Source organism: Patiria miniata, unplaced genomic scaffold (assembly GCF_015706575.1).
Source record: "Patiria miniata isolate m_02_andy unplaced genomic scaffold, ASM1570657v1 HiC_scaffold_12, whole genome shotgun sequence".
Lineage (NCBI taxonomy): Eukaryota > Metazoa > Echinodermata > Asteroidea > Valvatida > Asterinidae > Patiria > Patiria miniata.
In genome coordinates, this window is record NW_024037050.1 from 1,557,396 (window position 1) to 1,582,695 (window position 25,300).

General features: G+C 39.0%; 2 protein-coding genes and 1 long non-coding RNA gene across 4 annotated transcripts; 1 reads left to right on the forward strand and 2 right to left on the reverse strand.

Moving 5' to 3' along the window:
- Window positions 1-1,004: 1,004 nt before the first annotated feature.
- Window positions 1,005-11,476, reverse strand: LOC119744825. 2 transcript variants are annotated; one of them, XM_038220987.1, is made up of 8 exons: window positions 11,087-11,476; window positions 10,567-10,640; window positions 7,685-7,741; window positions 6,948-7,001; window positions 5,062-5,179; window positions 3,617-3,720; window positions 2,418-2,621; window positions 1,005-1,721 (listed from the first exon to the last, which is right to left on the reverse strand). In XM_038220987.1, exons 2-8 carry the CDS (start codon window positions 10,579-10,581, stop codon window positions 1,692-1,694), a joined length of 582 nt encoding a protein of 193 aa, XP_038076915.1. In that variant the 5' UTR covers window positions 10,582-10,640; window positions 11,087-11,476; the 3' UTR covers window positions 1,005-1,691. The 2 variants fall into 2 exon arrangements, with proteins under 2 accessions (XP_038076915.1, XP_038076923.1); XM_038220995.1 differs by lacking the exon at window positions 10,567-10,640 and having other exon boundaries at window positions 11,087-11,475.
- Window positions 11,477-12,869: 1,393 nt separating this feature from the next.
- Window positions 12,870-21,278, reverse strand: LOC119744839 (NADH dehydrogenase [ubiquinone] iron-sulfur protein 6, mitochondrial-like). Its single transcript, XM_038221008.1, has 4 exons — window positions 21,123-21,278; window positions 16,903-16,956; window positions 14,446-14,568; window positions 12,870-13,243 (listed from the first exon to the last, which is right to left on the reverse strand). The coding sequence occupies exons 1-4, from the start codon at window positions 21,252-21,254 to the stop codon at window positions 13,181-13,183; spliced, it is 372 nt and encodes a 123-aa protein (XP_038076936.1). The 5' UTR covers window positions 21,255-21,278; the 3' UTR covers window positions 12,870-13,180.
- A 154-nt stretch (window positions 21,279-21,432) lies between these two features.
- LOC119744843 lies at window positions 21,433-23,352 on the forward strand. Its single transcript, XR_005273596.1, has 2 exons — window positions 21,433-21,637; window positions 22,996-23,352. It is a non-coding gene; the product is annotated as an uncharacterized LOC119744843 (long non-coding RNA).
- Window positions 23,353-25,300: the final 1,948 nt, after the last annotated feature.

Genomic DNA, 25,300 nt, shown 5'->3' on the forward strand with positions numbered 1-25,300 from the left:
TTTAGCTCATCAGGCCAGCGTTTATCTCCGGTTTCCTAGGCATGAAATGACCAAGGATATTTCTATCCCCCCTGGATGGGATGCCAGTCCATTGCAAGTTACTCTCCAGCTAATGCTGTTGCCCATTTATACTCCCGGGTATAGTGGGCAAGTGGGGGTGAAGTGGCTTGCCCAATGAAACGCACATTGCCAGCAGCTGGATTCGAACCCCTGAACCTCTGATCACCAGTCACAAATCCTAACCACTACTCAACACTCCTCCAGGCATTGTATATCAGTCAATTGCCAGGCAAATTTTACAGAGGTTGAAGCCTGCAACTTGCAAATTTAACAAATGTTTCACTACAGTGCATATGCATGTACCTGCACTACCAATTATGTCATGCATAAAACAGGTAATAATCCATGCACGGAACAAAACACAAAATACAAACAGATATATACAGTACTGTACAAAGTACACACAGCAAAGTTCTTATTAATTTGTTGTATTGGCAAGCTCTCTTTCTTTGCGTCCATTTGTAAACTGTCTTGAACTTTTCAGGGACAAGTAAACTTAAAGCTATAGTCCATCATTTGCAGCCATCCGAAAAGTAACTGGCGTAATTATTCTTGAAAAACAAACTTGGTTGAAAGATAGTAAGGGAACTAAACTCCCTGTGAAATTATTCTTTCTGGGAAGCTGTCATTTTGAAGTAATCAACGAAAGAAGGCCTTTCCAACGGTGCGTCTTAAGACACACCGTAGGAAAACTTAAATTAGTAGTTCGTTTTGTTATTCGGCGAAGCGCGCGCAAGCATTGGCACGACGCACACGCGCGCGCGGTTGCTATAATTCGTCGGATCAGTGCCCGACGTCGCGTATAGCTGCAATTCAAAACAATTCAAAACATGATTAAGTAACTTTTGATTTGAAATTGAGATCCTAGAATGCTGTTTTTCTCGGAATATACAGCTGAAGCTTAGCTGAAACTTCATCAGGTTAGTTGTTCAGTATCCTTCATTAGACTTTGAACACTTTTGTTGCTTCAAACGAACAAAATGCACAAATTACAATGATGGACTATATCTTTAAATCAAGGAAAAGGATTAGGGGATTTTCCAAACAGTGGCTTCGTCTGCAGCGTTGCCTTCAGTTAATTTGTTAGGCCCCTAACTTGGGGACCCTGGCTCTAGACAGGTTGATGTTTTGCGTCAGGAATACCAATTCAATACTATGAACCAAACTTTAGAGTATTTCAGTCAGGTTTGGAGTTTTGACATGAAAAAAAAAAGTTTTAAAATGACCTGAGCCAATGATGAAGCCGAAGCTGAGGGTGAAGCCAAAGTTTGGAAAACTCCCATGTGACACTCTTTGTCTTTGTACACAATTTACAGGTTACGGGGAGCAGTTTGGACTCCATACAAATGTGGAGTCTTTTCTGTTTTATTTGCATGGTGTTGAACAAGCAGGGGACAAACTTTTTCATCCTTTGGCCCATGTTTGTTTGAAGTTTGTCGTGTCAGCATCATCCTTTCTTCAGTTCGAGTGCATTAAAACCACAACGCATACCGCAGTGACCATTTCTGTTTTAGCACTTGAGCATATGATGTGCACTTCGAGCTTTGGGCAACCAAGGAAGAAAACAGGATAGCTCATCAGGAAGGTTAAGATCTCTGGTCCCCTCTGGTTGAGTGGTGGCTGTACTTAGACTATGTTGCAAAACTTTGACTCATGTGTCCCTATATGAATGAAAAGCCAAGAATAGTATGTAGTTAGTCATTTTTTTCATGCAACAAATCATGTACATGTACTTACTTGCAATACACTGTATAATATGTTCCAGTGCATGGGGGGGGGGGGGGGGAACGGGGGACTTGGCATTACCATTAAGGTGTTTATAGTTTTAAAAAGTTTATATAGAACAAAATATCTATATGTTAAGGGATGCCTCACCCTTTACATCGTAAAAACTTCGGGGTCAAATTGACCCTATGTGAGTCTATATCTGCACAGTCCCATCAGGGTAAAAAAAATGACGCTTTTCTAGGTCAAAAGGATTAAAAAAAATGTCATTTTTGACCCGGAAAAAGTTAATTTTGACCAGAAAAGTGTAAATTTTGACCCGGAAAAGGGTTGTGCAGATATAGACGCAGATTGTGGGTCAATTTTGACCCAGGAGTTTTAACAGTGATAGGCACATAAAAACATACCATAGACCCTACTTTGATCTGGGGCCCTCAGCAACCTTCAAACCCTCTGCTGATTATTTTGTGGATTTTTCATTTTCCTCCAATCTCATCCCTCGCAAATTCATTCCCCTTGACTATCAGTCCAGACAATTTCGCTTTCTGTACGACAAAAGATTTTGGAGGATTTTTGAAGGCTCCTAACTGGGTAGTTATAGAGGTAAAATGAAAGATGAAAATGAAACTCACCACGAGAACGACTTTGAAGATACCCTGCGTTCCCCTTTCCCCGGAGGACATGACACTCTTAGTCCGTAACGATCGCACATCCTCGTCTCCTCCGTATTTCCTGTGAACCGACATGAAGCGGTTTGCGTTATGGACGGACTCAAACTTCATGTACTGGCCTTCACAGAGATGAAAACGAAATCGGCAGAGCGGGTCGCCCTTTCCCTAAAAAGAAAACAGAATGGTCAAAAATATTATGCATATGATATCTTACTTTCTTTTAACCATGTATGAAGACTTGTTGAAAGGATTGTATTTGTTCCAAATTTTTCAATCTTAGGGCATGACACCGCTCCTACAGGGTGTCTCCAAAAAAGCCGAACCCTCAAAGCGTCTTTCTATTTTACAGCTTTTTAGAAAATACATCGCAAATATCTATACATATTTAGAGAGTTAAGTCCAGTAGCTTTTAAACAATGCAAAAGTCTTCCATATTAAATATTTACTAAGTTATGGCCAATTCAAAATATGTGCCAATTTCCAATCTGTCCACGGTCTCCATTATCATTGAGTTATTAGGAATGTAATGGATTTTGGGTATTAGTTGTACTTCTTTTACTGTTTTAATCTTTCTTTATTTACTTTGTTCATTTTATGTTTTATATTTTGCAACAATGGTCTTTTATCCTTTTGAAATGAATGATAGTTCTGATTTGTTAACTTCTTAGATGTTTACTTTGTTGCTCTGTCTCTGCCCTCTATACTTGGTGGCCCATTTTTTTCACAAATGCAGGTTTCAGTCCGTGTTCTTATGGTGGCAGTCAGTGTTCCTATTGTGGCAGTCAAAATATCAGTTGCCATGGACAAAATTTTCTTTCAATTGGCCATAACTCAGAAAATATTTACCCGATTGGAAAAAAATATTCGTTGTTGAAAAGCTAATGAAAGCTAATGGACTGTACTCTCTACATATTTATAGAAATTGGACTTGTGTTTTTTTTAAAGCTGTGAAACTGAGGATGCTATGAGAGGTCTTGTTTTTTAAACACCCTGTATTATCATGTTTGTCAAAGAAATGTTCTTCTTCCACTTATACTGTTGTTTCTGGATGGGGAGGGTACATTATTGGATGGGTAATATTTAATTGATTTATTTCTAATATAATTGGTACACAAGCCTCATTCCGAACAGCACTATTTTGTCAATTACATGTCACTTACGTTTGCGTAGAGAGTGCCATTCCGAAGAACAAGAAAATTCTTGGTGTTGGCGACGCACCTCAATGTGACCACATCACCCAAGTATCTTTGGACAATAAATTGAGCTGAAACATTGACAAAAAAAGATGCAAGTCAAGATACAAAACTGTGACACGCATTAATTTTTGTGTTTTTCAAGAGGATAGTGTATAGTTCAGATGGGTAATGGTTATAGTGCTGTGCTCTACTCGCTTTTCCTTATGGCCCATCACATGAATTTTACATGAGAACATATTTTGCGCAACTTTCTACCCCTCTTAAAGGGAAAATACGACATTTGCAAACATTAAGAAATAAAACTACCAAATTATTTTGAAATACCTTGCTGGACTGTTAGTGGATGGCAATCTAAAGCATCCTGTAAAATCATGGCACCTGGTATACTGTCATTTTCAAGAAAAGTGCTATTTTTGTATCCATTTCCAACGTTGGTCGGCCGACCAGCGTTGGAAAAAAACTGTTTTTTTTCTTCAAATACTGGCCCCAGTTGACCATATTTAGTTAGTCTGGTTTTGTTTGCAATCGATTACACACCTGTGAACGGGTAAAAGCCATCTAGACTGGTTCCATGACCTTACAATTCTCTAACTTCAATAAATTGCTCCGTTTCATTTTAAATGGAGTCAGGGAATCAGACTACAGGAAAATGATTGCTTTCCTTGGTTTTATAGCATCTACGAAGAACCCAAAACGTAAAAAAAGTCAGTGTAACAATATTTGCTATATATTACCGACCCCCCAAATCCATCCACTTCTGAAAATTACAGCATAAGCAAATGATGTATATTCCCTTTAAATGTATGAAAGCAACTTGACATCCCTTTTTGGTAAATCTTATTGAAAATTTCACTTCTTTAAACATTCAAAAATTTTCCATGCTTTTCAGGACAAATGAGGGTGCTATTATTGTGGTATCATCTTAGGAAGACACTGTTCAGTTGAGGGGTTTTATGTTCGAATTGTGAACCCAAATGCTCATTGAAAACATTTTGCGAGAAAATTTTGCTCAATGCCCTACTGTCACGTACTGAAACAACACCAAAGATAAGAAAATTTACAACAGCCAAAGGTCCACAATTCTGGCAACTTTTTGTGCTGAAAAAGCTGTTTCAGTTGTTGGGTACTAGGTAACTTGTTAGCCATAATCACTCTGGGAGGATGACTGCATTAAAGAGTGCATGCAGAATGATAAAATCAAAGACGTCAGATATGTAACAAGGACAGGAAAAAGAGTGGACCCCAAATTTTTCGAATGACCCATATAACATTTGACATATTTGCAGTCCGTTCATCTCTGTAGGCTAGCATAATATCGAAAAGTGGATAGGCAATTAAAGTGAAAAAATAAATACAAAAGGTGGGGGGGGGGGGCTGGGGGTCTTGTCCCCCATCCCCCTTCTGCTTACATTGCTTGCCAAAGATGCCGCCAAAGTCTATTCTACCAGACACACTGTTCACTCTTAGCAGACCACCCGTAGCCTGTGACTCTAAGTGAACAATGTTCCCTGTCTGAAGATCTCGAACCTGGGTATAAACAAACAACCAAACAACAAACAAAGATATATTAGATCAATTATCTCAATAATAAGTCAAAATTCAACAGTACATGTATACTTTTCAAAACTGCAAATACATGTACTTTCTGGCACAATTATCAGCAGGCACACATGTAAAAATGTGCAACAATATAGAACTTGACAACAACTTACAATAAATCAATTAAATTCTTCTGAGAAATAAAAAAAGATTATAAGAAATACAAAAAAAATCCCCTTCCTTCCCCCAAGCAAAATAACAAAATGGCATAAAAGGTAATATACAACATTTGCAAACATTAAAAAACAAAACTACCGATTATTATTGGTACAATTTTCAAGAAAAGTGAAATTTGTTGTATCAATTTCTAACGATGGTTGGCCAACCAGTGTTGGGGGAAAACTGACTTTTTTTCAAATACTGCCCCCAATTTACCAAATTTAGTAAGTCCACATTTTGTTTGCAATCGCTTACATATCCGTGGACGGGTGCAAGCCAGCTAGTCTGCGTGTTTTTTTTCCAGCATCTATGAACACAAAACTTTAAGCAGGTCAGAGTAACAATATTTGCTATAAAATACTAACCCTAAAATCAAACCATTTCTGAAAATTACAGCAAAAGCAAATGTTGCATATTACCTTTAAAGGGAAAATACAACATTTGCAAACATCAAAAAACGAAATGATCAAATTACCACAAAATACCTTACTGAATTGTTAGGGACTGACAGTCTAAAGCATCCTTTAAAATCATGGCTCCTGGTGGGCTGACATTTTCAAGAAAAACTGTATTTTTCCAACGCTGGTCGGCCGACCAGCGTTGGAGAAAACTGGCTGTTTTTCAAAAACTGTTTTTCATATTTAGTTATTCTGACTTTTCTTTGCAATTGAACACACACCTGTGAAGGGGTACAAGCCTGCTAGACTGATTCTCTGACCTTACAATTTCCCAAAGTGTATTAATTGCTTCGTTTCATCTTAAGTGGGGTCAGGGAACCAGACTACAAGAATATGATAGGTTGTCTTGATTTTTCCAGCATCTATACAAGCCCAAAACATGAAACAAGTCAGTTTAACAATATTATATAACATAGGCCTACTAATCCTCCAAATCCATTTATTTCTGAAAATTGCAGCAAAAGCAAATGTTGTACATTCGCTTTAAAGGGAATATACATCATTTGCTTTTGCTGTAATTTCCAGAAATGGATGGAATTGGGGGGTTGGAAATATAAAGCAAATATAGTTACACTGACTTTTTGGAGGTTTTGGGTTCGAAAATGCTATAAAAACCAAGAAAAACGATTATTTTCCTGTAGTCTGGTTCCCTGACTCCATATAAGAGGAAACAGAGCAGTTTACATACATTGGGGAATTGTAAGGTCAGGGAACCAGTCTAGCTGGCTCGTACCCGTTCATAGGTTTGTAATCGATTACAACAAGTGCAATCATGGTCAATTGGGGCCAGTATTTGAAAAAAAAGCCAGTTGTTTCCAACGCTGATCGGCCGATCAGCGTTGGAAATTGATACAAAAATACCACTTTTCTTGAAAATGACAGTATACCAGGTGCCATAATTTTACAGGATGCTTTAGACTGTCAATTACCAACATCCTATTAAGGTATTTCGCAAAAACTTGGTAGTTTTGTTTTTCGATGTTTGCAAATGTTGTATATTCCCTTTAAATAAAAGTGATAGTTTAAAATATAAAAGCAATAGTTTTTTTCAAGTTCTTCTGAGAGCGAGGTAAACATACCACCATGCCAATATTTGAGAGGCCTTGGAAACCGCTGCTGTGAACATAGGTCCCCTGCAAAACAAATATAAAATTGCAAGTATAATAAAATTCAATTATATTCATACTGTATTTAATTTATCTATTCATTTATTAGGCTGAGTAAAAAAAAAATCAGTTTCTGGTCCAGCCTTTCTGAAAAAATGACGGAGGCGGGTGCTTGTTTTTCTTCCCTTTTTTCCCAAGATGGCAGATTTTTCAAGATAGTGGATGGTTTCTTCACAGTGGACTAATTCTACATAGCTACAATGTTGTTGGAAACAAATAAAAAGACAAAATATTGACAAAATGTGTGCAAAACATATTGCACATCTATGAATTAAACAAAAAACACAAAGGAGGTGGCCTGGAAAAAAAAGTGGGTGGGGACAAGAATTTTTTTTTTTACTTAGCCCTATTTATCCTGCATGGTAATTCAAAACTGAATAACTTTAAGTTAAGAAAAACAAAAGTGACTCAAGGACTTCCTTTTGAACAGAAATGCATTCAAGAAACCTGCCACAACAAATAAAAGGAGTTGGCAAAAAAAGAAGCTTAATGTATGGATTAGATTATTGTTTTTAAACAACCATAAAAGTTATACACATTGTATCAAGTTGCATCTTTCTATATAAGTTGGGACTTTTTAGGGGAAAAAAACATCCCCCCCCCGAAAAAAACAACAACAAAACAACAACAAAACAACAACACTTAATTACCAGTGCTTTTGGCTTCATTGCAGCCGGCGCCCAGCCATACAACGTCTCCATCCAATGCTGCCAGAAAATAAGGAAAACGTTTACATAGTTTTATTCAAGAACTGTTCAATAATGCATTTTGTTAAAATTAAGGTCGGTTGAATTATCATAAAAATCTTTGTTCAAATTCTCAAAATTCCTGGGTTTTTTTATTCCAAAACATTCATATACATGTATAACTCAAAAAATGTGACTTCTCTGGGAAATTAGACAGACTAACTGAACAGGAACTAAAAAAAATAAAAATAAAAAGGTCCAAGCACAAATTCATTTTGTTCATTGATTAACATGTAGAACGATAAGAGGAACTTTCTATCACAATGACTAAATTCATTTTTCAAACATCTGGCCAACATGCATGCAGTTACTAAAAAACATAAATAAATAAATGTTCTTTATGAATTTAGCAAACAAATTATCAACGTGAGTGACCCATGCACCATGAACCCGAAGAAAAAAAATTAATGCAAACAAACTTTCATGACCTACCATACACATGCTATAACAATACAATTACAAGTTAAAAAGCTTATTTCACATTTTTTTTCACAAAACATGCATGCAACAACATCAATTGTGGGCATTAATACCAAATATCCCTGTCCAATGAACATGACGGCATGCACGGTATGCAAAGCGGTTGAAAGCAACCAACAAATTATATTTTCATCATTTTGGATCGACTTGTGGCCAGGCTCTGACTGAATTTCTCCTTCTAGAATGAAGCTGACATGTTTGTAAATTTGAACAAATATAGGCCTACTATAGGTGGCTAAGTTCCTGAAGTTGAATCCTGGAGCCGAACTGCAAAAGAAACTGAGGTTTCCATTCAGCTAATTCAAGATCCCCGCCCAGTAAATTTAGTCAGTCAACTTTTGTTACAATCGGGTAGATAATGTAACAAATATTGACTGATCGTGCAGTACATTCTACTACACTATCGGTAAAATTTTGTTACATTTTCGGTTAGTGATAACGTACAGATCTGTCAATAGTTGTGACATTATCGGTTGATGATACGTTATCCGTTGGTTATTACATTATCAGTTGTATCAAACACTGATGAGTGCTACGCTACACCCTTATTACATTCGATAATTTTTCCTAATAAGTGTTCAGCCTGATAAATTACACCGAAAAAAAAACTGCAGCACGGACTTCGCTCGAAAATTGTTAACGATGTCCGTGTTTTTATTAGCAATTTGATTGACGTCATATTCGTACTGCGAGTTAGCACGGTGGAAAAAAGAGAGAATGAAGAAAAGGTTCCTTTTCACCATTAAAACATGGACCAATGTTATTATGAATGTCAAAGTCTAACTACATGTATTATTTTGGCTACCAAAGGGACTAAAGGATGATATACATGTATGATGTATGGCTGGTTTTGTGAATTTTGAAACGAATATAAATTATAATTCATGTAAAAAAAACTATATCGCACATATATTATCACGAATGCTACTGTAACATATTCGCGTCCGTAAAAGAGGTCTCGAGCGAAAGACCACTATATTGACTCAAATGAGGCCACATTAAGGAGAAGCCTAAATAAAATATTTTACAAGTTTAATAACGTTTGAAGTCTAGTACTAGTAGCTTGTCAATAGCCTCCGCGCACTAAACCACAAAGTGCGGAATGTTCAATATTTAAGAAAAATCTAAAAAAAATAAATAAAATGCATAGGCTTTAGGTTTTCATCATAACACCGTGCAATGCTGAAGTGCGAGTGCGTAGTGGCTTATGCAGAACATGTAATTCATTTCAAATAGAACGCATGAAGATATAGGGAGATGCAATGTGTGGCATGATTACAAAGATTTGCCCTTCAGTGTATTGCAGTGTATAGTGAAAAATGTTGCCCTCTCTCTCCGGCAGGACTAAAAGGCTCTCCGGCAGGACTAAAAGCAACGACCTCAGCTTTTAGCTGGTCTACCGAGCTTGCTGGTATTACAGTAACCGGTCCGTACGTCGGAACCCGGCAACGCCGGAACCACGATAAAGTACCCCGGCTAAATACGAAGGGCAAATCTTTGAGATTAATGACGATAAAAATGTGACTTTTGAATGAAAAACTCGTCATGCATGATTTCTCCAGCGTGGTTTACATGAAGCATTCCAGTGACCGTGACGTGAGTGAAATGATGAGGACCAGACATGATGCAAGGAGTCGTGTATATTGTTTCTTCCAATAATTCTTGCACAGCAGTATGACATGCAGACATTAAGTGCCCATCCAGAAAGTCCAAATTGACGATTTTGCCCGTGGTAAAAGCACAGACAGAGGATCATTTTGCATTTATCCCGAGAATAACCTAACGAATTACAATCAAAAAGCTAACTTGGATTAAAGATCGTATACTTAACACCCCGTGGAATAATTATTATTCCCTCCTAGTCTGCCGTTATTTTAGACGAAATCATAAAATGTTGTGATTTCCGACGACCACTCAACAGACGAAATGTGGTGTTTCGTGATCGGTTGTGCATGGATTTTCACTGTTCTCTCGAAAAGTGTAATAAAAAACCACTGAGCTGAAACTTCAACAGGTTATGATTTGGAAAGGTGTTATTGGAAACGAACATAATGTGTGAAATGCAAATGATCCCGTGTGCTTTTAACTATCACTTTTCAAGATTTATTTTGGTAGAAACTATATGTAGCATCGTAAAACCTCTGAAGACACCTTAAATTGTGTGTGTGGTTTTTTTGGTCATGCATGTATTAAAATGAAGGGCAAAATCGTCAGACACCATACAGGGTTAATTTGGTTGAGTGAGTAATTGCAGCGTTTTTCCTTTGGTGCTGTTTGGGCGGGCCCAACAACGGCGTACTACTTACGCTGTACTCCGTCATTCTGCAAAGGCCATTGACAGAATAGTTTCGTCGATACTGAGTTCCAAACTAAAGTTTAACTAACATGGAAAGAAAGATGAATGGTTGATGTTGCCGACTGGAAACATGGATGGATGAAAAAAACGTGTGTACAATGTAATTTGTTCATGAAAATATTGTGAGAAAATTTGGGACAAAATCATGTTGATGGAACAGTTACTGCAAACATACTTTCAAATTCTCATTGTGTGTTTCATTGAAAAATTGAACTATTTTAAATAACAGCAAATCTATGTAACTTGATAACGAACTTGAAAGTAAAAAAATGGCTTCTCGTTACAAATTAACAATACACAGATTGATTCAAACGTAAACAAGTTATCAAACATAAACAGTTTGGGAATTTGGACTTCACACTCAAAAAGTTATCAATTTCACAGCTGGGGTGCGAAAATCTGCCAACACGAATTACTTTGCACTGATAATACATAACAGATACACTCACATTCAGTAATGAAATACTTACCAAATTTCAGTTACTCAGAGAAGCAGCAGCCGTGATTTGTGTACCCAAATGTCAGGAATATAGACCGACCGTAAAATACCACAATACAACACAAGTTCAGTCCGGAACGGCGTATTTCAGGCTCCAGTTCTCAATGCCCGAACCACGTTTGTTGGCAACAAAACATTATTGGTCGACCTCTGGTCCGCAACCCGTGGAGACCAAGGAAACCAGACAAAAAACACCCATCGATTAGGTTAACAATAACCTGCTAAGTTTACCGGGCTGGAGGTATCTTCTTTTGTTCGCCCTGGTTTTCTGTTGCTCGGAATTCTCTTTGTGTTGCCTCTGTACAATTGTACAAGCTATCAACATTGGCAAAGCCGATAATGCGTTTATATCTGTATAGTGGAACGGTTCATTCACCATGCTACATATACTACTGTACAGTAACTGTATAGTGCAATGTTGGGTTTCAGTTGCGGGAGGGCCCCATGCGTTCAGGGTCACAGGGGTAGGGGAAAGGTCCTAGTTTAGGCCTTCAGCAAAACACGCAGCTGTACACGCTTGTGGGAGTGCACTTTGCCGTTGCCGCAGCAACCAGCCTGCCTTCGGCTTTGCGGAAATTGCCATGTTGTTTACAAGCGCAAAAGAATAACTGACATTTCACTCAAGTAGAGTGAACAAAGGGGAAAGTTTGGGCAAATGGAGTGGGAGACCATTATTTGTCAAAATGTTGATTTAGACCCCTTTTACATTTAGCCGACGGCTCTTGTGAGAATTTGTCGCATTTACCCTGCTGAACCCAGTGGAAGTGTTTGTAATTTGTATCTGCCTCACAAGACTTGTTAAAATAAACTAACAGCAATGCAATAGCGGACCTAGAGCCGCCAACTAATGTTATGAAAATAGTAAAATGGGACCCCCTAGCGGGCAGGGCGTTCTTCTTATACTCAAGCGCCCCCCCCCCCTTGAAGATAGACCCGCCCCTGCAATGGTTAGGCCATAAGAGCACTGCCAGATCAAGGGCGGATCCAGAACACAATGGGGGGGGGGGATTGTGGTTCCCAAAAGTGGGTCCAAAAATTAACGGCGTGGGGTTCGGAGCCTGGGAATTTTTTGGAATTCTAGATGCTCTGTGGTGCGATCTGAGGCAATTTCTGACCACTTTAACCAAATTTTTTTGAGGAAAAGATGGTGATGTGTGCAGCGGCTGCCTTTTTTGCGACATCACTTTAAAAAAAAATTGGGTTCGTTTTTTGTGGGGGCCGTGGCCCATGTTGGCCTCTCCCTCTGTATCCGCCGTTGCGCCAAATAAATATGCATTCTTTTAAATGGCATGTTTGGTACCGTGATCATAAAGGATAACAGGCATGGTACAATTAACTACAGACGCACTACTGGACCATGTACACCAAATTTATACATGTAGTTGTGACAAATTACATACACGCATAAAAAAATCGCAGAAATAGGAAACAGTAATGATATCAGAGTAGAAATATGAATAAAACAACATAAAACCACCAATTGCAGATAAACATTAACACTTTATTTTCATATGTACATAAAGAGTAACACTGCTATTATGGTTATTGGCTTTCCAAGTGAGTTTTTCTTTATAGGAATTTGAAATTGTTGTTTCAATTTATGTAATTGGTTATATATGCCAGTCAGAACGTCTGTACCAAACATGTGTGTTCAGAAATAACTGTGATCATCCCGCCAGCCCTTCAAATGAGAAATGGAAATGGGCATACATTTTAGGGTTTTTTTCACATTGAAAAACACACCTACTTGAAGATTTGTCACTTCAAAGCATTCAAACTTCTTTATTTTATATCCGACACACTCTAAACTCTTGCATGCATCGACAAATGGATGGTAAACTTTTCTCAGTGGTGCAAAAGTTGAAAACAAAACCCTCTTTTGTTTTCTTTAGAAAGAGTAAACAAGTATACCACTAAACTATGGCCACATTTCTTTTAAATAATTCCTATTATCATCACTACAAATGAATCATGTTTTCACAAAAAAGGTTGGCATGTTATTGTGACAAATTGTCCTGAATTATGTATACAGGTGTGCTAAAAAACAAAAAACAAATACTGGTTGTCAGTGTGCCTTGTGGACATATCGCAAACCACAGTAGCCGCAAGCATGGGGGCCTGGTATATCCTGAAAAAAAATACAAAGACAACACAAACAATTAAATAAACACAAATAACACACTTGTCACACTTTCAGTAAAAAAAAACCTTTTCAGAACAGACGATAGTATACTTTTTAAAACTAAGTTGCTGTCTTTCATGAATTTCTAAGCTATTAACACAAGGTAAAACATTATAGAGTAGATTATATAGTAATTTGTGTACATGCAAATGTACACAAATCAAAGACGAGAAACAACTAGAAGCATTCAATAATACAGCCGAACTACATCATTGACGAAATGGGGGAACTGCCAACATAGGGCTGGATAGCTCAGTTGGTAGAGCACCGGTACGGTATTTCTGGTGGTCGCAGGTTCAAACCCCGCTCCAATCAATTTTAGTATATAGTGTTCAAATATTCGTGACTCGAATTGACTCGAGCTAACTATTTGACTCGACTCGACTTGACTCGACCTTCTTGACCTAATGACTCGACTGGACTCGAGTCACAAAAATCAGTGACTCGTTACAACTCTGGTCCATGTATGTTCTGTATGTCCATGTAATCCTGTATGTTAGGTAATACCAAACATGACTCTCAACAACTCTCTCACGTCAAAAACAATAATATTTCTGCCGTCCATATTTCGATATCACATGTAAATCGAGTAATCGAGTAATATTGATATATCAACGGATCCCACATTGAACTGACATTCCTCTTGCAATTTTGCAATCAAATATGCTGTGGGAATGAAAAGAACCAGTGCAAGTGCCAGAGTGAAGCATTTTTTATAGTATAAACCTTATTCTTTCCTTACGTCACATTTTAGGTGGCCTTTGGCCTATGCCAACAACCCTACATGCTTTACTTGTATGCTATTTTTCCCTCACTGTGTGACAATGATAGGCATATAGGATCAGTGCTATAGCTAAAACTGTGTTTCGTAATCAAAAGGTAGTGCATGGCTTTTCAATGTTTTCCCTAAAATGTAATATCCCCTGAGCTGCAAGTTCAACAGGTTAGGTTTTGAACATTCGTCTTTGGATTTTGTGTGGTGTTATAATTGGAAAACGAACAAAATTCATGAAAAGCAATATGATTTTATTTTGCCTTCAGTGTGTCACAACGACACCAAGTTATTTTTGACCAAAAGCAGTTCAGATGGCTAATTTCCAGGAGGACTTAAGAGGAAGATCGCACGATGCCATAAACACAGTACTCACTAGGTTGATGTAGACTCTGGGATGACCAGTTGACGGGTCGCCTCCATCGCACCAGACACTGGTTGCCTCAACCTCCTTGGGTGGCTCTTCATCAACAAGATCAATGGCAAATTTCTCATTTAGCTAGAATAAAAAATCAATAAAGTATACAAATAATAACACTGTACACACTGTCCCTTGTGGAATATCATCCCTCTCATCCATTTCACTAAAACATTTTTTTGACTCTTTGCACACAGCGAGCTAAAATATCAGCCAAAAATGGCACCCCTTAAGACAGTGATCCAATCTGTCAGCTTGAATGTCAAAACACATTGTTTTAATTCTGTTAAATTAAGGCAATTGACTATTCCGTAAAGTGAACATGTATGGGTGTGCAAGGGCGGATCCAGAACACAATTTTGGGGGGGCCAAAAAAAAATTTTGGTCCCCCCAAAAAAGTGGGTCTAAAAAATTACGGCGTGGGGTTCGGGGCCCGTCAGGGCCCCGAAAATTTTTTGGATTCTAGATGCTCTGTGGTGCGATCTGAGGCAATTTCTGACAACTTTAACCAATTTTTTTGAGGAAAAGATGGTGGTGTACTCATTGCCTGCCTTTATTGCGATGTCACATTAAAAAAAAAAAAAAATTGGTTTCGTTTTGGGGGGGGCCATGGCCCCCTTTGGCCCCCCCCTGGATCCGCCCTTGTGGGTGTGTAGATTTGAGTGCATGAAGATAACTTTGAAGAGAATACTGTTTTGATTTCCCGAAAGGCTATGAGATTAGCCATGACTGAGAGCAAATGAAGAGTAATTTTAACCATGGGTTAAGGGCATTTTGGAAGCTGACAATTGTATTAAGGCCAAAAAAAAAAAAATATTCGGTCTCTGGTCAGACCAAAGTTCCGGAATTGACGCGGCCACGCGTTTTTTATTTTTTTTTTTCATTTTTTTTCTTTTCTTTAATCTTGGATTGTACAGACAAGGTGGGTACTATTTTGCTTTTTTGGTGTCCTCATGTACATTGGTGTCCTCCATAATTTGCCTTGGTGCTTTCGATCATTTGCCTTGGTGCAATTTCCCATTCCTAGTGCTCTTTGGTAAAAAAAATTGAGGAGGTGCGGAAATAGAGGGCGCTGTTGGAGCTACCGCGGAACATTTTGGAAAAAAAAAGATTGACGCGCATGATTAAAATTGACACGCGCGCTGACCAGAGACCGACTTATTTATTTTTTTTGGCCTAACAAACCAATTTGGGCTTATTGGTAAAACAATACAGATAAGTTTGATTCAACCCTAACCCTCCTCAATCCTCCAAAATCCTCCTGCCGGTTTTGCATGATTTTAGGATTGAAGATGAATGGCAAAGATGTATCACTTTTTTTGGAGAATGCATTATGTCAAGCCAGTAGGCCATATCCTGCATTGGTTATGTTCAGCCATGCATAAATCAGCCCTGTGTTTTTCTCGTATTTCATCGGCCCTGTTTCTAAATGCCATTCGCTCTGCCTCAAACCATAGCAGTAATTGCCAGAGGATTTTGGAGGATTGAGGCAGTGGTCACCCTCCACAGACTAAATTCAAGAAAAAATAATGGATGATTTTGGAGGGATGAAGCTGAATCCAATTCTTTCTTGGTGGCAATTGGAGGATTTTGCAGGATTGAGGTTGCATCCTAGCCAGACGGCCTAGGGGTTAGGGTTACACATTTTAGTTCCACAACTTCATACTGTCAGCAAAATCAGAGAGGCAATTCTTCTGTTACAATAGCTATTTACAGGGCTTGTATTTGCGACTCTTCACACGCTAAATCCTGACTGAAAATTTTAAAATGCTAACATCGAGGGTGAAATCAAACCACTGGTTACCCAGAGAAGTTGAGAAGGCTTCAGGAATGGTTTAAATCAATAAATAAATTAATTTGCAAGACGGTGCCTGAATGCCACCCTTAAGGGAAGATACAACATGTGCAAACATCACAAAACAAAATGATCAAATTATCACGAAATACCTTACTGGATTGTTAGGGAATGGCAGTCTCAGCATCCTGTAAAATCGTGGCTACTGGTGTGCTGTCATTTTCAAGAAAAATTGTATTTTTCCAACGCTGGTCGGCCGACCAGCGTTGGAGAAAACGGGTTTTTTTTCTTCAAAAACTGCTCCTAAATTTTCATAATTAGTTATTCCGCGTTTTCTTTGCAATTGATTATACACCTGTGAAGGGGTACAAGCCTGCTAGACTGACTCTCGGACCTTACAATTCCCAAAAGTCTATAAATCGCTCCGTTTCATCTTAAGTGGGGTCAGGGAACCAGACTACAAGAACATGATTAGTTTTGTTGTTGTTTTCAGCATCCACAAGCCCAAAACGTGAATCAAGTCATTTTAACAATATTTGCTGTAACATACTAATCATCCAAATCCATTTATTTCTGAAAATTGCAGCAAAAACAAACATTATACATTCCCTTTAACTCACCTCCTTTTCCCTGTCAACGTATCTCAGTTTTCTGTAGTCTCCCTCATCGAAGGCCTGCAGGTGAGAAAGTAAAGATAATGAGTTGAGATGAACTTTTGGAAACAAAAAAAGCACCTTACAACGTAAAGTATGATGAAGAGCAACAAGTGAAACCTCATGCCACAGTGGCCACACAATGGATTCAGACAAGCAATGCACACAAAAAATATTTATGTAGAATGTTTCTAGGGTCTAGTGATGTATAAAAAAATGATATTGGTTGCCTTACAAAGTTTGGAAAAATTACAGCGTTTTTGATACCACTTTGGTGGCTGTGAACGAAGTCTATGGGGAATCGTGAAGAAAGCGTTTTCTTTAGAATACAAAAGTTTCTCTGTCCTAAATTGATTGAGTTACATGTATATGAATATAAAATTAATTGAATATATGGATCTTTAATACATGTACCAGAATTAGTACAGTACATGTACCAACGTTTTTGACATCCAGAAATTCGCATTGCATCCTGGGCATGGATGACAAACATGGGGGATAGTGGCCAATACTGGCATGCATATATCCATGTGTCGTGAACCTTGTATCTAAAAAAGGAATTTCCTGTGACTTTTCTTCATTCTGATGAGCATTAAAAAATGATTTATAAAATAATTATAGGCTATTTCATGCGATTGTGTAGTGACAGGCCTCTCTTCCTTTTTGGCCCTTTATATAGGCTCTTTTAGTCCTGTGACTTTTCCCCGTGGACAAAAACAACGGACCTCAACATGACGACCAACTTTATAAAATCGTAACTTAAAAACTACACATTCATAAGATGGAATTTTGCGTCGGGGTGATGTAAATCAAATTATGTTTTGCCCTTCACCGACGTATAAACACTGTATACTCAGTGTGTTACTTAATTTGATTTACATCACCCCGACGCAAAAATCCATCTTATGAATAGTTAATGCGGTACCCGCTGTTATTTATGTACATCAGATTCAAACCAGCCAACTGATCCCATTAGCTCGGTGGCCGAGTGGTAAGACATCTGCACTAGAAAGCAGGAGGTCGTGGGTTCTAGTCCCACCCAAGTGATTTTTTCCAACTTTCACTCGGGAGGTAACACACTGAGTATACAGTGTTTATACGTCGGTGAAGGGCAAAACCTAATTTGAAAAACTACACAGGTTACAAAAAAGAAATTTACCCATCATAATTCCTAATATCTTCAGGTTATTCCAGCCAGAAATCAATGAAATCGGACTATATGTTCTGAAGATATCGCTGAAAATGCAACGCAATGCCTGAGGTGCTCCATTCGTGGTGTGTATACCTCTGTGCGCATCCGGGTAATCTGCACTTTGGCCCGATTTTGTGGACTTTTCTCGACTCGGACAAAAAGTACATGTATAGACTGCTTTTTCCCCCCGTTTCTGTGCATTCTGATTGGTCAAAAACCTACCACGTGACCTTACTTTCATTCGGGAATCTCCGATAAACTTTGTGTGTGAGATTCAAAATCGATCGGCCATTTTGTAAATGTTTGCGATGTCAAAATACATGTAGAAATTGTGATGAAAATACGGGCAGAAAGCCAGCAAGAGATTGTGGATCTAACTGAATGTCGGTAACAAGCAAAATTAGACATTTGAGCTTCATTTCAGAAACTTTCACGATATTCTGATGTCTGTGAGCCAACGGAAATATATAGTTTACTTTCGGATCAATGTTTTGAGTACTGAAATTGAAAATATCGTTGTGCAAATCCATTGCGAGTGAACACAGCATGCAAGAGCAGATCGAGCTGTGTCAGGGACAGTTGACGTCATGCGGTGTTTGCTTATAGGTCAGTGTAACATGGACAGTGTGCCACGGCTAAATAAAGGGGGGAAAAAAATAAGATTAGGTACTGCATTTTTGTTCACAAAAAGGCACCAGTATTGTCTTCAAAAAAGTGATATATATCTCCACTTCTGAACTCTGAAGTTCTGGTCATCGGATTCCAAAAATTCAAAAGTGTTCAATTTCTGAAAGCCAGCCTGACATCTTGATGAAAATGCAATTTTCTTGTAACACATTTTTCAGTTGAAGCCAAATCTTCGCAGTTTTGTGCTTTCACGGTATGTCGCAGTGATGGTCATTCAGTCATTGTCTTGCTTTCCAAGACAACGCATCAGATGAAAATTGAACCCACTAGCGGCGCCTGAAAGCGGTGCGGTACCCACACACATCACGCACACAGATTTTTTTATTGTCATCACTCGATGCATTGCATTTGCATAATAAACCACACAACATGGACGACAGCCGTTGGAACTGGACGGTTTTTGTGGACAAGCCACTAAATTCATCAATATTTTTCATTTGTAAGTTTTTTTTGTTCTTGTTTCAAGTCGATCATTAGCTTTGTGAATGATTGCTGCATGGTTATGAGGTAGTCCGAGTAACTAGGACTCTACGAATCCCCTTTTTTAACGATAGTTCGGTCCGAGAATCATAGCCGTATCGCGTTCACCAATAAATTTTTTTGGCCATTTTCACTCGTACCCCCAATGAAAATCTTCAGATTTCACCCCCAAAACAGTCTTCAAACTGCCTTATGCACCCCTGTAAGCTTCAGTGGAAATTAAAAGTAACATTTGTATTGAGGCAATAAAATTAAAAACTATAAAGTGCGTATGGAGATCCAAAAAAAACCAACACGCGCTTGAGATCGCCTTGCCTTGTTACATTTTTACAAGAAAATGCTATAGGGACCGAGCTGGTTGTGGACCGAGTTGGTCACGAACCAATTTGGTCACGGACCGAGTTGGTTACGGACTGAGTCAGTCACGGACCGAGTTGACCGGCACCCGCTGATTTCTACACCAATAATCTGTAAAATTGCAAAAAGGGTGTCATTAGAATTGAGAAAAGGCTGCTTTTGATTGTAAAGGTGATTATTGAGCAATAAAAAAAAACATTTTTGACTCTTATTTGATCTAGCTCTACTGAGTGGAGCGTTGAACTACGGTACCCTCCGTACAAACGCTCCACCGATTTGGCATACTTTGGTGACAGGTACACGGTCGTCATAACGGTATGCATTTTGTGCATGCCCTCGCGACTACAAAAGGCCCCAAAAATCTCATAAAGAGAATTCAAATGAGAAAGACAGTAACCCTGGATAGATCCACACATTCATGACATTCCATAAGACCCCTTAAATTGTTCCAAACAACCGGTAATTTTGAAAAAAGAACAAAATAGTCTGAACTTACCGCTCACAATTAAATGTGTCTGCCGAGTTGTACAGTCCATTTCACTGACATGACTGATGCATAATTCATCGCGCGCGTGTGTGACGTCACTATTGAAGAAAAACAAGTCGTGCTTAATCAATGACTGTTTCATGTACTGATATGTGTCCCGCGCCAAAAACCCACACTGTCAGACGGCGCAGGGCACATATGACTACATGAAACAGACGTTGAGTAAGTGCAACTTGTTTTTCTTCAATAGGGACGTCACACACACGCGAGATGAATTATGCATCAGTCATGTCAGTGAAATGACTGTACAACTCGGCAGACACATTTAATTGTGAGCGGTAAGTTCAGTCTATTTTCTTCTTTTTTCAAAATTAACATTTGTTTGGAACAATTTAAGGGGTATTATGGAATTTCATGAATGTGTGGATCTATCCAGGGTTACTTTCTTTCTCATTTGTATTCTCTTTATGAGTTTTTTTTGGGCCTTTTATCCTCGCGAGGGCATGCACAAAATGCATACCGTCATGACGACCATGTACCTGTCACCAAAGTATGCCAAATCGGTGGAGCGTTTGTACGGAGGGTACCGTAGTTCAACGCTCCACTCAGTAGAGCTATATTTGATCAAAACAAAACAGGGGCCCTTCACTTCACAATCGCCAACAACATGTGACTTGTGAGTATCACTAAATAAATTTATTTGAGGAATCAAATGAAAGTCAACTGGTTCACAGCCCAATAGTTTTGTGCACAAATTGCTTGGTATGTTTGTCATCCATACTGCTTGCAAAGATGCATTGCGAATATCAAAAAGGTTACAATTAGTTTACTTCACTGTAAAATATAAGTTTTACTTTACTTTTAATTGTAAAGAGCGCCATCTAGAGGCCACTCTCGAAAACAACTGGAGGCGTAATCCGGGGGAAAAAAAAGAATCGGTGAAGAATAACGTAGTTTAGCTGCAACAAATTCAAGTCATAATACCTGCCCAGTATGTGTTACTTTTTCCGTCACAGCAAAGCATCTTGAACTTGCCGAAAACTGACGCGGAAAAGTTTGAAAACGACAAAATTGTGGTCGCAGACAAAGTCTGAAAACGGACCTGAAAGCCGCCATCTTGAAATTGGCTCAGTCTCGTTAAAAAAGTTATTTCTACAATTGGTTAAAACTCATGTGGTCTTCAAAGTTTAACTTTTAAACTATTTTATGTAAATCTTAAGCTAATTCAAATTTTTTATTAACACATTATTTGATGTTTTAAGTTATTTATTTGGTCTTAAATAAAGTTCAAAATTAGATAAATTCTGTGAAATTCAGTCAGGCTTCTTGTCAAGGTTTTCATACTGCGCAATAAATACGTTGATCGAACCCTGGGTACACTGCGTATGCGTGCAATTCGCATTGGCGGTGTTCAAAAACAGAAGTTGACATGCTACCCTGAGAAGACAAAGTTTATTTACGTTTACGTCGATAACTCAGCAGGATCCATCAGTCTGGATGTAATGCCATGTTTTATATGAATTTTTGAGATTTTTTTAAAGTTAAATTGTATTACTATTAGTTTGATGATAGGGGCCTAGGCCTAATTAATTATATTTTGTATTTCAGTCTGGTACATGGCCTGATGGCTGTCATTACTGGGCTAGGCTACCTCCGTACTCAAGACGGCCACACACTGCCAATATGCCGTCGGCCCGATTTCACGAAACACTACGAGTACGCTGCGTCGCAACTTGAGATACGACGTGTAACGTAGCAACTCGCGACGCGTTGTACAATCCATTTTCACCAAACTTGTGATGTGTTGAACGCATCGTAAGTTCCTTGACAACGGCTTTAAACACATCGCTAGCTACGGCGTGAGTGATGGTCATCGCGAAATAAGAAGCGTCCATTTTTTACCCAGTTTTATGCTGTAAAATTACATAGACGAGACTATATACCGAGACAGTCATGACAGTGTGTGTAACTGTAAAGTTGCAAAAGGAAAATGCATTGAAGTAATTATTGCTTAGCCTGGAATATTGCAGTTTAAATTCCAAAGTAGCTATCACTCCTGCGCGAGCTTGTTTTCCGTCAAAACTGCATCACACGTTCGCCATTTTGTTTTACGTTGTAAAAAGTTTTGGAGCGGAGATCTGACGACTCTTTGTTGACTATCACTGCATCAGACGACTATTTGCTGTATACGATGCATCACACTTACAATGCGTTTTGTGAAATGAATCGCAGGACGCTTCGCAGTTGCAACGCATCGTAGGGATGCTATGCGTCGCAGCGCTGCGATGCATCATAAGTTACGATGAGTTTCGTGAAATCGGGTGCTGTGCATGGACGGTCCCGTTGCTAGGGGAGCCGAAAATCAATTTGAAATCACAATTATTTTGTCACTTTATACTCACACAATGCCGTCTACAACTGCTTAATACGTTAAATTCATTACCTTCAGAGGTTTAGTTATCTTGTAATTTCGGCTTGAATTCGGACGACTTTCGGCTACCATTGTTCACGAAAGCGACATGCTGCAAATCGCGCCCTCACTAGCTTGCATCAATTTTGACAATGTGCAATGGTACGGCTGTTGCCTGTCATTCAGTATTGGTAAAAAGTGCACGCATATTCAGTATTGGTAAAAAGTGCACCTGCATGCATGCACTTTTGACAAATACTGAATTACAGGTAACAGCCATACTGACGCACTTTTGCACGTGGTCAATTCCCAATGCATCAATCTCAGAGCATTGTACAATGCTGAAACATTACAAATGAACTCAATCTGTTTGTCGCTATAACATGTTACATTTGAACACTTTTTTGACCCTCAACCAAGCTAAAAATCAATCACATTTCTTAACAGGTTTTTCTTTTGTTTTTCTTCCAGAGATTGATAAAAGATTCAACATGTCGATACTGAGATCGGTCGCCCCTGTGTTGGGCAGAATGTTCCAACGAACGGTACACACTGGCACTCTGCTGGCCAATCCAAGCTTCAGCTCAGTACAGCACAGCCAACTGGGAGGGACTGGCATCTCAAAATGCCTGACTTGCTCACAAGGTTCCGTCCTCCGTAGTCTGCTGTTAAGGGCACCATTGCCCCTGGTCCAGATGACAAACTCTTTCAAGACCAAATCATCCGTGAAGCGGCGGTGCAAGGACTGCTATTTCGTCAGGAGGAAGGGCCGCCTGTTTGTCATATGCAAGACCCATCCGCGCCACAAGCAGAGACAAGGATAGCGGGAGCGTTGTTGAGTGGCTTGAGTGGAGACTACACGTGGATGAGACACAGCAGACAAGTGAATGTGGGGGAAGGACATACAGTACATGTAGTCAATAGATACTGGTCTCACCACCAGTTCACTTTAGCTGTTGTGAACAGAGTACACGTCAATCCAAATGCAAGAAACACTACATTCTTAAAGTGACTGTGACCCACGCAATTACACCATGCAGAGATACAAACAAGTTTGAACACCACAGCTGTCAAAGTCGAGGCATCAAATGGTGACTTCAGGCGACCTCTGAGACGGCGAGGGTACACATGTCCTATCAACTTTTTGGTCATACTCTGACCCAGGGCCCTGACCTGAAGTTAACCCTGTTCCTTAGAATGTTTTTTTTTTTTGCTGGGAAATAACACTGAGCAACATAAATAGAAAAGGATCACAAGGACTATATGGCATCCTCTGTTGTTTGTAGTCATCTTTCATTACACCTGTCACAGACAGCAGTGAAACTAGAAGGCCTAATTTTTCAGGCAGTGAACGTCCAAATTCCCTTCAGTGCATCATGTCATGTGTGTGTATTAAAAGCAGAGAACTCAATTATTGTCTGGCTGCAAATATTTCAAAGTTTGTAAAGTACAAACGTGGGCTGATTGTTTTCATCCAATGCTTTTGTATTGCTACCGTATTGTATTGTGAGAAAGCAATATACATGTACACCAATGATAATTCTGTAGGGTGTTTGTGGACAAGCTGCGCCTTTGATTCAAAAGAAATCTTCCAAAAAAAGTTACTGGAAAAGTTCCAAATGTGCCATTCCTTCGATTTTGGTGGTATAGTCTCTAAAGGCCAGCCTCAGGTCAACCTGTGATTTGCTTGCGTTCGTCGATAGTATCTGTGATAGTATCTGGCAGCTAAAAACATAAACACAAGCCGCGCATTATCAACACTATTAACAAACACCTTGACCAGGCTAGTTCTGTCGAGACGCAAGCAAATCGCAGGTTGACCTGAGGCCGGCCTAATGCAATGTGTGGACAGCGTCGGAGGGTATAACGTATTCTCATGCTTTTGTGCAAAGGTCAGGTTTACTCAGAAAAAATATCAAGTGTTGTAGTAATTGTACTCGGTACCCGTACAACTCAGTACCCATACTCGAGTACAGCTGGAGTACTTTTGAGAATACTCGGCCTCAAATCCACAGTTCTTGTACTTGAGAAGCAAACTATATGTACTTGGACCTGACTATTTGACAACTTACTCAATCATCAAAGCACTCGTACTTGATTGTAAACTCGGGAAAAAATTGAGTAATTTAGCCTTAAATGAAAAAGGAATCTCTGGAGTGTGGCAGAATTGGCTTTCAAGGAGTCTTGCGCAAAAGTAGTCCATAACATCCATGTACATGCAGCTGAATTGGTAGTTTCAGTGTCCACTCATTACTTGAGATTTTAATTCTTTTGACTCGAGTACTCCAAAAAGTACCCATACTCGCTGGTCCAAGTACTTTTAATCTGCTTCACAAAACTTGTGTTCCAAGTAGTCCGAGTAACTTGGACCCAACTTATCGCCTTTTTAACTATGTTCCAAGCACTTGGACTCTAGTACCTGTACTCATTTTTGAGTCAAACTACTCGGATGCGAGTGCTACTCGATAGCTTGGTACTCAGCAGTACTTAGTACTCGTATGAAAGTGACCGACTACAACACTGAATATTTCTCATTTGTCTTAATGCAAGTAACCTTAGGGTACCTAATATGCTGGATGTACCCCATTGTATTGAAAATATCTCATGTTCAGGTTTGTTCTCTTTTGAATCAATAGCGCCCTCTATTGGGAAGAGTTAGTCATTTCAAAGCTAAGCTCTTTGGATGAGTGGTCTAGACATCTGCACTAGTAAGTGGAGGTTGTGGGTTTGAGTCTTACCCAAGCAAGGTTGT